Genomic DNA, 13,118 nt, shown 5'->3' with positions numbered 1-13,118 from the left:
GATATCCTCAGCTCTACAAGGCTTTTAAATGACTTTTAGTGTACTGTTTTGGTTTTACGGCCGGTGACTTTGCTGTATTGGTTCAGTCTCACTGCTCTCATCAACACTTTTCTAGTCACAGCAGGTCGCTCTTTTCAGGGAAAAAGCTCTACAATAATTGCACTGTACACTACCTGCCCAGCACAAAACAGCAGAGAGACAAAGTTAGTAACTCGCTGGTGGACACAGTGGAGCATTAAGCTGGTAAAGAGGCAGATATTTCCCTCAGAAGGTGGTGGAGACCAAAACAGAGCTAAGATGGGAGTGAATATCAGACATAGATTTGTTGGTTGACCAGAAACAAGACTCTAAATGAACACCGAATGTTGTTCCATGTCAAACAAATTCCCCACAACACCTTTAAGTTCTTCTTTAAGGTGTCATCCTGCATCTTTTTCCACTTGTACCCAATGAGGAGACAGACATCTACAGCAGAATGCACCACCTTGAGAAAGGCGGTGCGCCCAGGACTTACAGGTGAAAATCTTTTCAGAGAGGCACTGGTGCCATCAAAGTCGCTTTTTTTCAGGCAACCAATCATATATTAGATGAGGACTCTTCGCCGTCGTAACCAAGAGAGACAGAGACAAGACTCAACTCCTGTCCATGCAGAAGCCCAGACAGAAAGATGTTTTTAAATGTGTCCGTGTGTTCAGCTCTAAGTATTTTTGTAGCTTCTACCTGAATCTCTGTGGTTTGAAGTTAAGTTGCTCTCATGCGTTTCTCCTTGTATTTTCAGGTATCTGCTTTATTTTACTGTTTCATGTTCACTTTCAGCTTGATAGACGTCATGTGACATCACTGATGCTAAAATCCCAACATTTCCTAATTTTTGATAATAAAAGGTTTTGGATAACAAAGTATTGGGTGACTTTTATCATGAAGGATAAACTGAAGGAAATGAAATGTGGTTAACCAGTGATTTATAGCTGCTTGACTCAAGACGAGCCTGTGTCAGGACACAGGCCTTCAAGCAGGTAGCCAAGATGCAAATCCCTGCTGCTCTGGTCTGACACGTCATGCAATTCGAGCCAGCATGTGTGTGGAATAGGGCCACATGAGACCAAGCAGTGTTTTAACCTATGCTTAGGTAAAGTAAATAACAGAAAATAAATCAGAATAGCATTAGTTTGGTTGAGAGTACAGAATCATATGTCACATGTCTGTCTGGATTGTTTCAGTGTGTCTGCTCATCCACTAGTGCACGTTTATTTAATTTGTGTGCAAGAGTAGTTCTGTGCCTGTATCCATTTGCAGGTGTGCTTTTAGGTGTGTATCAGTGATGAAGTGGTGTGTGACTGGGCCACAGTGAGCAGTGGGTCCCCTGGACCTGCTCGAGATGGATTACTCTGTGTGTGCATGCGTGTGTGTGCGTCTGTGAGTTAACAGTGATGGATGGGCAGCTCAATTCTGATTCTTTCAAGCACACAGTGCCACCTATGATTGCGACAAGCAGTTTCACACATGCACCTCCACACATATAAAGTTCTCTACATAAGAATCCTGGAGTACATTACATGCATGCTCTGTGTCATGTGACTACATCTCATCAATGCATTCAGTCACACACACACACACATGCACACAGAGTCATCTATGAGAGCTGTTAGATAACCGTGTCCTTGACAAGAAGATGAAAAAGGATCATTTCACTGCAGCTAAATGACACTTCGCCTCACCTATACCGAAAAGTAATGCTGCAATGAGTCATAAACCGGTGTTGGTCTGTCCGCAATCTGTCTGTCTGCGCCTGTCTGTCTCTAATTGTCCATCAAGCTCTCCATCTGTGTTTGTCTCCATCCTTCAGTCTGTTCGGCCCTGAGGCCGTTTCACAGGGGAGGGAACAGTTTATCCAGCCTGCGAGCCTAATAACTCTCCTTCCCCATCGACCTCGTTAGGATATGGTCTATTTGCAGCGAGCGAACATGTGTTTGTGTGTGAGGGTAAATGTGTGCATGCCTGGGCTAAGTCAGGATCTAATTAACTCTGTAGTAAACTGTAGTGTGCATCTCACACAGACAGATCCATGCACACATCAGTGATGCTGGATATAGAATTTGCATCTTCAAAAAGAGATTTTTTTTTACTGATTAAGAAAATCATCCTCATATGCAGGAAGCACAGCACCAAACTATCGCTGAGTAGCCTTTAGAAGATCATTTTGCCATTAATAACACTCTGAAAAGTATTAATATTTTATGTTAAACTAGGGAAATGTAAAGCTTCATACGTATGTGTGTGGTGTGTGTAAGTGTTTGATAATCTTCTCTGTTTGCCCATTAAGTGGGAAGGAAGTTAAAGCACAACCTTTATTAGGCAGCTGCAAAGGGAACTACAGTCTCATGGTAATCTTGCTAATCAAGGAAAGTAGACCAGAGAGCTTAAACTATTATGGGAGGATTTTCTTTCAGAGTTTCACTCTCTGCACGCACCCTTTACAGTGACATTCTCACCTGGAGGTTTTATTTCCCTTCACAGATGGTAAAATGTCCCTCATATTTTCTCACAGGTGTGACCTAAAGTCTAAAAAAAAAACTGATTATTTGCTGAACATTTTTTGTGACCCAATCTCAAGTTTTGCCTTTCCCTGAGCACACATTTAACACATTGTTTTCAGAAATTGTGGCTGTCATGACTACCAGGCCAAAGAAGAAAAGGACCATCCAGATTGTTACCAGCGCTAACATCAAAAGTCAGCATCTGTGATCATATCAGGGTGTGTCAGCACTGATGGCATCACTAACTGTCAAATCTGTGGAGGACCCATTAATACTGAAAGGTATATCCAGGTTTCGGAGCATCAAATACTGTCCTGGCTGCAGTCCAGACCTGTCTCGCATTAAAAATGTGTGGTGCATTATGAAGCACAAAAGTCAACAACAGACCCTGCACTAATGAGCATCTGAAGTTTTTTGAAAATTATCGCATTCTGTTTTTATTTCCGTTTTACACAATGTCTTGACTTTTTTGGAACTGGGGTTGTAATGTATGAATTTTATTTTTCCTTTTATTAAATGTACTCAGTGCTCATAGCGATTCTGCATTGCTTTGTTCACTCTTCACTGGCTGTATCTGCACCGTGTGTTCCCCCCACTTAGTGGGATGAAACGACCTCTGACTGAGTGTTATTGGACCCATTAAACCCTGCATGAACACTAGCTTCCTCCATAATAATAAGCAATGCAAGAGCAGACTATACAACTGCATAAAATATACATTATTACAAATAGCTTTGCAAATAGCTCTACAAACAGCTCCTTGCAGATATCCAGCCCATTATAACTATCTAAATGTAAGCACTGATGTAAAAGTCTGCTTCGTTTAAAGATCGAGCTTTTATTTGCCACATTTACAGAGAAATATAACAAAATGATGTGGCTGATTAGTTTTTCTGACCATGAGAGCAATCTAAGATTTGACTGAGCACGCATCAGTGGGAGTGAATACAAATAACTGTGGCAGAATAGTGGAGTGGCACAAAGAGAAGGAGAGATAGCAAAGCAGCAGGTTCGGGAGGGAAACAGATCCAGCTATATTTTAGGAGGGTTTTGCTAGGGCTGGGTACCAGTACTCGATAAGGTATCGACTGAAATAACCTAATACCAAACGTCTCCAGTCAAACAAGGCCTGTATTCAGTTCCTTTTGTACCCATATCTAGAAAAAGAAGAAAATCTGAATTGTGTGCAGCCTCAAGTGGTCCACCAGGCCTTAGTTGACTCCCTGCTGGGCCTAAGAATCTATGATTTTTTCAAAAAATGTATTCCTGAGATGTTATTTTAACTAAAATGTGTTATACGAGTATTAAACTCCAACTGAGGAAAATAAATGCCACAACTTCTCAAGGCCCATGCCAAGCTCCCACACAAATACTCCTCTCACGTCCCAATCTCTTGACAGAAGAATGACTCCCGTCCCACCCTTGCTTCTTTATGTGGAGGAGGGAGATGTGTGTGGGGTAGTCTTTAGGAAATTAACAACAAGAAACATGAAAAATACAAGAATTTGAAGTCCGCCACAGGGAATTATAGAGTCAGCACTTAATAGATAACCCACAGTTCAACTGTCAATGAATGAGTCCTTATCTCAACAAAAAAAAATCCTCTCTGGGAATCAGGATCCCAGGAAGCAAACAAAAGTGCTCAGTTTGAGACTCAATACAAGAGCTGGCCGACGAAAATAAACCCAAGTGACGCCTCTTGTTTTTAAAAACAAGCTCGGGGATTCTCTGACAACTCCAGTGCAGCCTGTACACTGCTGTCAGCTGGGAGCTGGGTGGTTTCATTATACTGGGTCTGCATGGAGTAGACGATGGAGTTGGCGAATGATCTGATTGATTGTCACTTGTTGTTGATTGTCATTGATGACAAGTGAACTATGAATTATGGATTTTTGGCTCATTGCCAAGGGTAGGCAAGTCAATCGACGATCAAACTGGGGCAAACTGGGCCTGTTCCACTTGTGGTTGTTGATGTATTCTCTGAGCTGACTGGTACATGTGTGTGACGCAGGGGTTAATCACTACAATATTAGACCTGCCTATTATTATTATGATTCCTGTCCTGCCTGCTTCCCTTGACTTCTTTCCCTGTCCTGTCCTAATCTTGTGATGTATAGTGAAATTTACTCCTGTCCTGTGGGATCCAGTGACCCCTAGGATTGCCGAAAAATGCCAGCCTCTATGGTGGACTGACCTTTAAGGTGAAGCTATTCTCATTTTACTGTCAAGCTGCTCCTCTCACTCTTAAAAGTTCAGTGCGTGTACAGTTTAGGCAATTTGTTGGTGAATAAATGCTGCAACTCCTCATGACCCCGGCCAATTTCCAGCGTCTTACATGCTGATGAAGCTCCTAAGTTAGCATCAACTTCAGAAAGAGGTTTTCTGCAACATTATAAACTCATATTCAACTTTTTTGTTGCCCCCTCCCTTTTTCTAGTTTCTGTTTTTTTAAATATTGACATTTTTTTGTGTTTTGAATAATACATATGGCAAGCTTTTTCGCCGATACTTATATAGAGCTTTGTCAATACTGTATCTCAATGTGTTCATGCCAATAAATCCCTTCATATTTGAATTTGACAGATCAGGGAGAAATGCCAGATAAACAGCTAGGAAGACAGGGTGAGAGAAAGTCAGACAGAGAGAAAGTTGAGTAAAGACTGGCAGTCAACACAGTAAAGAAAGATCACAAAGGCCAAGGGAAAGAAAGATAAAATATGTTTCATTCCCTCAAGAGTGACACAACCCACACAAGAGAAAAGACAAAGAAAAAAAACCCAACGGTATAACGACCTTGTTTCCTGTTCGTACTGCACTTTAATTCCTGTGTGTGTGTGCCTACCTGAGGCTTATAGCTCCTGTCACAACCGATGCTATTCATTGGTGGAACAGATTCATTGATGGGCCCAGGTGGGAAAGTGTGAGGGCCGAATATGTGTACGTGTGTGTGGCTTTCATGTCTGTTCTGCCCTTTGTTTGTGTGTGTGTTCCCATGTGTGCACATGCCTGCCCCCGGTATGTCTGTGACCAGCCCAGAGCTGGGAGATGCCAGCTCCACAGAACGAGGATGTGACGATTTGAGAGATCAGCCAGAGTTACACTGCGGCAGCATCCTGCAGAGCGTGATGGGATTATAGGTAAAAATTTTCCGTGTCCTGGAACGGGTGGAAAATGGCAGCACATTAACCAATCACATCTGAGATTGGTCATGTATTTGATGTATTTATATTTCAGCCTTTTTTGTTGCCATTTTACTCCAATTAGGCAAATCCTGCTCTGATCTGTTTTAGTTGGAAGACTGATCAGAGCAAAACCAAATTCCAACAACCATGAAAGCAAATAGAGAATTCTGTCATAGTTCAGCTTAGTGGATCTATTCTAAAAAAAAGAGTGTGAATGTGGATGAGATAAGGTTGTCAAATGTATCGATACTTCAATCATTTTTCAACACCACGTGATGAAATATACAATACTAACATTTAATAGTATCAGAAATACCAAAGTTATAAAAAGGAAAAATCTAAGTGTTCATTCAAGACTTCATTTTAGTTTTGTCTTGACTTTTTCTGCACCAGCACACATAAAATAGATAAAAATCATTATAGTGTGAACTTTTGTTCTTTTTGCCTTGGTATCAAAAGAGGTATTGAGTATTGTTTTGTTTTTTTACACTAGTAGTGTGTCGAAGTCTGGTATCATGACAAACCAAGTGTGAGAAAAACCTGCATCTTTATAGAAACAAGGCCAGTGGGACTTGAGGATCAGGTGTCAAAGTGCCATATTAATTAACACGGGTTTGTGCACTCATCCGTGATCGTATCTGCAGCCACTGGGCATGTCAGTGTTTGTGAGCATGTAAGCGTGCGTGTCGGCTTATCTATGATCTGGTGTCTGCTTCAGTCAGCTTCCCCTCGGGCATCGGTTTTACCTGGCTGCCGCTTTCAACAGCACAGATTTTATTTCAGTATCTGAGCTGTCCTGGCTGATGTGCTTACGAACATATCAACCACGCTTGAGGAGAAGAAAAAAGGCTTTTTACTACGTTCAGAAATCTGAGTGCCTTGGATTTCCCTTTTCTTTTGTGCTCACAAATGATGAAAGATGAAAAGTTGAGGTAATGTGCTGTAAATAAATTATTAAAATGAATTTATTGGACTGGAGAACAGATGTCTGGCACTGCTGGTAGCAGTAGTAACACACCAGTGAAAGATATCACTCAGCAACTACAACAGTGTATATTCGTTGCTGCTTTCAACAGAATACTGAGTATATTTTTCCTTAAAATATGCATTAGCTTCATGTAACTTGTTTTGCACCCGTGCAACAATCAAATTAAAAAAATATTTTGTAGGTGGGACTGAAAGACAAAAGCAAAGGAGTTGCATGAGTCATGTGTTGAGAGAAAGCCCCGGCTGAACGCCGACTGATGAAACACTGATGCACTCGTTTGGCATCAGACGAAACCAAACAGTTGCTCGGAAATTGCAAGACTGGATCCGAAAGGTGCGATGTGACATTTAGGAGTTCATTTTCTTTATCTCTTAGTGGTCATCTGTGAAAGTTAAAGCAATTTAAACAGCACATTACGGCACTGTAGATAATGGCGCCACTGATGGTGCACTAGCAGTGGAAATGCAACGTTCAGTGTGTCACAAAAATGTAATGTCACATTGTTAAATAGAAAAGCTGAGTAAAGATAACTTCTACTTTTTCCTGATATATTCAAAGACTACAATCCAAGTTGATGTTGATGTAAACTTTTGTGAGCGTAAAAATTTCAGGCACTCTTACTTTAAAATCACCTCTTTGACATGCCATACTTTTTTTTTTTAGAGGAAAATGTTCTGGCAGCTGCATATTAAGGTTTTACAGTATAAAATATGATGCACTGGTAGATTACAACAGTGGGTAGGAAGTTAAAATTAGTTCCACCTCGAACAGAAATAATGATAAGCTACTTACACATTAAGCCTCCTATTATTGTTGAAAAAACTGACATCCATTATGATATGGTTCAACTCCCAACATAATGGAAGGGTTAATGCAGCAGTAATGATATATTATCATTTACGCCTTATAATATAATATATAATAGTATAACACTCATGGGGGCATTACTTTTGACATTTTAAGTTCATTTTGTTAACAATACTTATCTCTGCTTAAACGGCATCCATAGTCTTTTTACAGTTTTATGTACTGTTTTGGAAGTGGGATGGTCCAAACTGTTTTTACTCAGCATTTTTCTGTATGTTGAAGCAGTGAGGCTCTAAAGAGTGTGATACTCTGTGTCTCATGAGTTTGGAGGATGACGTCTTTTTTTTTTTTTTTTTTTTTTGCAGTTTTTCAAGAATGCAAAAGACGAGAGCAAATGCGGGGAACGGATTAAACTTTGACTCTATCTGCTCTGATGAAAGCTGCAAATGTTAAGCCGTAATGGTTACCTGCAGCTGTTAGATACCACTGCAATGCTAAACTCTTGGCTTATTCCCAGGGGTTAAATTGGGAGGATGTGGGCTGGTGCAGAATCAGTTGGGCCAACGAGAATGCATTTCTCTCTGGCTCGTCTTTCTAAGTCTTTCAACAAACCTGGCTGAGGAAGGAGCTCAGGTCATTTTTGGGCAAAATTAGCTCAGATTCAGGAAGTTTTGATGTTCATTTCCTTCTCTTTTTCTCAACCTTAATGTCTCTTATTGGTTTGTCCTCTCTCATTTGTTGTTTTTCCTCCATTATTCATCGATTTTATTGTCAATTTTTTGTCTCTCTGTTTCTAATTTGTGCATTCAAACATTATTTTTCATCCCCTCCTCCTGTTCATTTTCTTATTTGCACTTGTTGACAATAGCTCTCCTTCTATTTGTCTCTGCCTCTCAGCCCAATCACATGCAATAATAATCACACCCATTTCCACATCCTCCCATCAGCTGTGTCACCACGGCGACCTTGAGCAGCAGGCTGCTGATTGGCTTCTGTGTTGATGATTTGGAGGTCGCGGACCCCGGCACTTGGAATTAATGGACTCTGTCGCACAAGTACAGGGCCCACGACACATACACGCCCACGTACACAGATGCCACAGCTAGTAATAGACGGTCAATGGGAGTCACAGCCCTTACAAACCTAATTATGTGAACTAATGGCGACCATCAGCCGGGGAATACTCACTGTAACACACACACACACACACACATAAACATACAGACTCAATCACAGCAGCATGGGGTCACAAAGAACCCAAACTGGAACAGTTTTATGTCTGCGATCATGGACATTCATACACACTCTTGGAAATAAAGATACAAACCAGAGCTGTAAAGGGTTCTTCAGCTTGCCCCCATAGAAAACCCTTTGTGGTTCCAGGTAGAACCTTTTATAAAAGTTAGACTTAGAACCCTTTCAGAGAGTTATACCAACAACCATCTGTGAGAACTTGTTTAAAGTCCTATGGTTTTATCTAGTTCTCGTAGAATTTTATATTCCTGGAATCCAAACAGGCGATTCTCTTAGAACCTTTTTTGTTAAATTAATTTTTTCGTTGACTCGCAAAATACAAAACAAAACAAAAAATGCACATAAACAAATAAACATACAAACCCAAACTAAACCCTTAACCAATACACCCCTCTAGTGATGTCATTCATAAACACCTTTACTATCCTTCAATTTTCATGGCGCCTTATCTTACAGCACAGAGCAATGCTCATTCTGCAGAACAGCACTAACAGAGAAAAAACAACAGCAAACAAAAACAAAACAACAAACAACAACAAATTTTAGTTTAAGTCAGAAAAAAATGCATTTTGCAGCCTAAAAACTTCTCCATTCTCTCTGAGTCGGTGTGTTTTAGGCACTTATTCATGATTATGTTCTTTGTAACCACACAGAACACAAGAAAGATCTTTCATCCACTGCTTTAGTTATCCAGAACCCATCCAGCAGATTCCAAAGAGAACCCTCTTAGATTATAATACAAAGAACCCTTGACAGACCTTTTCTTCAGGAGCAAATTGTTCTGGGTAGACCCTCAGCTCTTCAAGAACAACCCTTTTGAAAGCCTTGTTTCAAAGTGTGCATATAACATCCATTGGCATCAATAACCCTGCGGTAAGTGTGCCATTTGTTGTGTAGCCAGTGGCGGATGCAGGTGCTGTGAAAGTGCACACACAGCCCCATCTAGATCATGCACACACAGCACAAGACACGCAGGTTACACATCAGTAGCAGCGCCTGGCCTTGTGTAAAATAACAAGCTGCCAGCATTTTGATACGACAGCAAAATGCCGGTAAAACCACAAATACATGTATCATGAACACACACACACACACCCCAAAGAATTCACAAATACACACACACACACACAGAGGAGACTAAATTACCGTATTTACGAGCAGAGCCTGCAACAATTATTTAATTTCCCTTTTAGCTTTGAGAACACAAACAATTGTTCTTGTTGAGCTGTATTGCTCCTCAGAGCCTAACAACAAGTGTGATCTGTGCTTTACAGGTACTTATTAAAGGCAGCCCTGCTCTCCACAATATATATACTAATTAAACCCCCATGCCTGTCCCTGTTGACAAATGTTCAGAGCCAGGATGCTCCAGTGAAGCCTGAGACAATCCACAGTGATGTGGTAAATCTGCACAGATTTTTGTGGGCCGGCCTAATTGGAAAAGGCCTGAGAGACAGGGTGCTTCCAGAGTGAACTAGTTTCTCTGGTAACTTCAATCTTGTGACAAGTTAAAGCTGCAGAGAGAGACATAAAAGAACCCCAATAGTTTTGAGATTTCTTGAAGGGATAGTTCAGATTATTTAATGCGAGACTGTATGAGGTGCTTATTAATAGTCAGTGTATTAGCTACAATATATGTTGGTTGGCAGGCCCACATTTAGTTGAAGTGGAGAGGGGCACCAGCACAGAAGCTATCCGATGTACTGCTGTTGATGGGGTCAGCAACAAAAAGCCACCTGAAAAAGGTCCACCTTAAAAATAATCAATATCAGTTTAGGTATACACTATATTTAGAATATTTCCACTGCTTTACTTTGCTGTCAGACAGTCTTTTTTTTGACGTTCCAAACAAAACCAAACTCCATAGGCGAAATCAGTCATTTTTACTGTGCAGGACACAGGAGTCACTGATACCAGTGCCTCAATCTTTGAGCAGAGTTTGTGTTAGCGTGTGACTTTGGTTATTTTGAACTATCCTTTTAAAACACAATAACTCAAACAAACTAAAAGATTGAGGCAGCAGTGGACCAGCGACCCCTGCCTTCTGCAGGGTAAACTGTCTGATTTCACCAATGGAGTTTGGTTTGTTTGGAGATTACCATATTTGGCCCGTTTAATGCCAGTTTCCAGTCAAAAAAGGTTGTCTGGTCGCAAAGTAAAGCGGTGACAATATTCTTAATATTGCACACACTAAAAATGATCTTGATTTTTTTAAGTGGACCTTTTTTAAGTGACTAAAACACCTTTTGCTGCTGACCCTGTCCACAGCAGTACATTACTTGGCTTCTGTGCTGGTACTCCTCTCTGCTTTACCAAATAGAGGTTGAAAACTATTACAGCACCTCATACAACCCCACATCTAATAATCTTAATTATCCCTTTAAAGTGGAAGCTGCATTCAGGAGCATTTCAGCTAGTCCTTGTTTTACATTGACATAAAACAGGAGAATGATGTGGGGCAAGCTGCTAGGATCTAATTGATGTGGTGCAGGGATGAGAAAAGACCAATTACAACTGACCACCTGTCAGATTTGTTAGAGGGTACAACTTACAACCCAATATAGAACATCTGTGGAGCTCAAACACTTTTTCTCAAATTGGTTAAATTATTTCTCACAGCCTCTGTTTCAGGTGTAAAACCCGACTCTAGCTTGAAGCATTTTTATTTGTTTTTGTGTCTGGACTATGGAACAATCAGGACAAACTACACCTAATTAACATCTAAGAAGAAAATGCTGTCTGCCTGGCTATTTCTTTGTTTTTCACCAAACAGTGCAAACCAGCATTTCATATAATGAAAAAAATGTAGACTCTCACCGGTGCATTTCTTCAGGCTACCAGGCCGTTTACCGTGCATCCCAAGCTTACAGTTGAAGTTTTCCTCCCAGAACTCAGCGAACCAAACGTTTCTTCTGTTGTTGGACAGCGAGCGGCTACGGAAATACCTATCAAATGCTGTAAAAAAAAAAAAAAAAAAAAAAGCAGACAGAGAGGGTAAAAGTTAAAATACACAGTGGGAAGAGGGTTTTTTCCTTTTTGAAACTGCACTGAATCCATCTACCTGTCCACATGGAGGACTGAACCAGCACCATTTTGCTAATAATAACGGCTTTATTTCCACTGGGTAATATATTTTGACTCACGAAGACATATGTTATGAATGGTATATGGATCTAAAGTATGACTGAAAAGCCATTTCTGTAGAGCCATCTAGTGTAGGAGCCTCTATCAAATACTGAAGCCAAGAGCAGGGAGCGCAAACATTTGAGAATGAGCTTTCACAGTCCACGTTGGCAACTTGTCCAATTTAATAAGTAGAGAGGAGGATAGAAACAGGGAAGAACACATTTCTCCACTCACAGGAATGGAAAATACCTGTCAGAGACTGGCAGGCTGAGATAAAGAGATGGGCAAAGGAAAAGAGAAATGAGGGAGACTAAAACACTCCTTGTACTTGTACACTACTTAGTTCATACCAAAATTAATTGGGAAAACAGCTTTTTGCTTTGTAGTGTGTGAGGAAAATATGCCAAAACTTTTTTAGAAGATGTTTTAGAAGGAGTCCTCTATCGCCATATTGCTTCGTAACCCTCCTTAACACCATTAGAGGTGTGTTGGCTACTTGAGCGCAGTTCTGCCCCAACATACTGATAAGAAACATTAAACTTCACTAATAAGAGGAAGGTGCCATTTCCAACACCACTGGGCTGTAGTTTAGGGCAATACAGTGAACGTGAGACAATCCACAGAGGGTTGGGAAATCACTTGGGACTATCAGACTGACTTGGACAGCCTGTGCCATGCCTGACTCGCTGTGAAAGCTGACAAGAGCTGCCTTGATTAATCTCCTCTGCTGTCAGGGAAATTGGTCCCATGTGTACCTGTGTAGCTCAGCTGATGCGTCGACTGCTGCGAACACTCCATGTGTAGCTCAACAGGTAGCACATGTCAGCTAGGATCACATGCTTCTCAGTGTAATCACCAGTGAGATCATCAAAATATAACCATTTGTGATACTGTTAAATAACAGTGAGTTTTGGTCCCTCAAATTAGGCAAAGAAATGATCTCTACTAAGTAGGTAATTGTTCAGGGATATAAAAAGTTTCTACAGTTTTTTGATTAAGGAAATAGTTTGACATTTTGGGAAGAATGCTTATTTGCTTTCTTGCCAAAAGTTCAATACCTCTCTCAGTGGCACGGTGTACACTTAATATGAAGCTTAAGACAGCAGGAGGTAGCTTAGCTTAGCACAAATACTAGAAGCAGGGGAAAACGGCTTGCCAGGTTCTTTACAAAGGTAAAACTAGAATTATTTTCTTGTATTTGTATGCTCTCTGCAAACCAGTTAA

At 40.7% G+C, this 13,118-nt stretch overlaps 1 protein-coding gene across 2 annotated transcripts in view; it reads right to left on the bottom strand.

Moving 5' to 3' along the window:
• grm8a (glutamate receptor, metabotropic 8a) overlaps window positions 1-13,118 on the bottom strand; it is a 287,101-nt gene that overhangs the window by 77,950 nt on the left and 196,033 nt on the right. For both annotated transcript variants that reach the window (XM_084710663.1, XM_084710661.1), the window contains exon 7: window positions 11,586-11,723. In XM_084710663.1, coding sequence (XP_084566789.1) covers window positions 11,586-11,723 — 138 coding nt within the window. The remainder of the gene's footprint in view (window positions 1-11,585; window positions 11,724-13,118) is intronic.

This window comes from Lutjanus erythropterus, chromosome 22 (assembly GCF_056507025.1).
Source record: "Lutjanus erythropterus isolate fLutEry1 chromosome 22, fLutEry1.hap2, whole genome shotgun sequence".
NCBI lineage: Eukaryota > Metazoa > Chordata > Actinopteri > Lutjaniformes > Lutjanidae > Lutjanus > Lutjanus erythropterus.
Note: the sequence above shows the minus strand (reverse complement) of the source record. Positions and strands in the feature narration are given on the sequence as shown.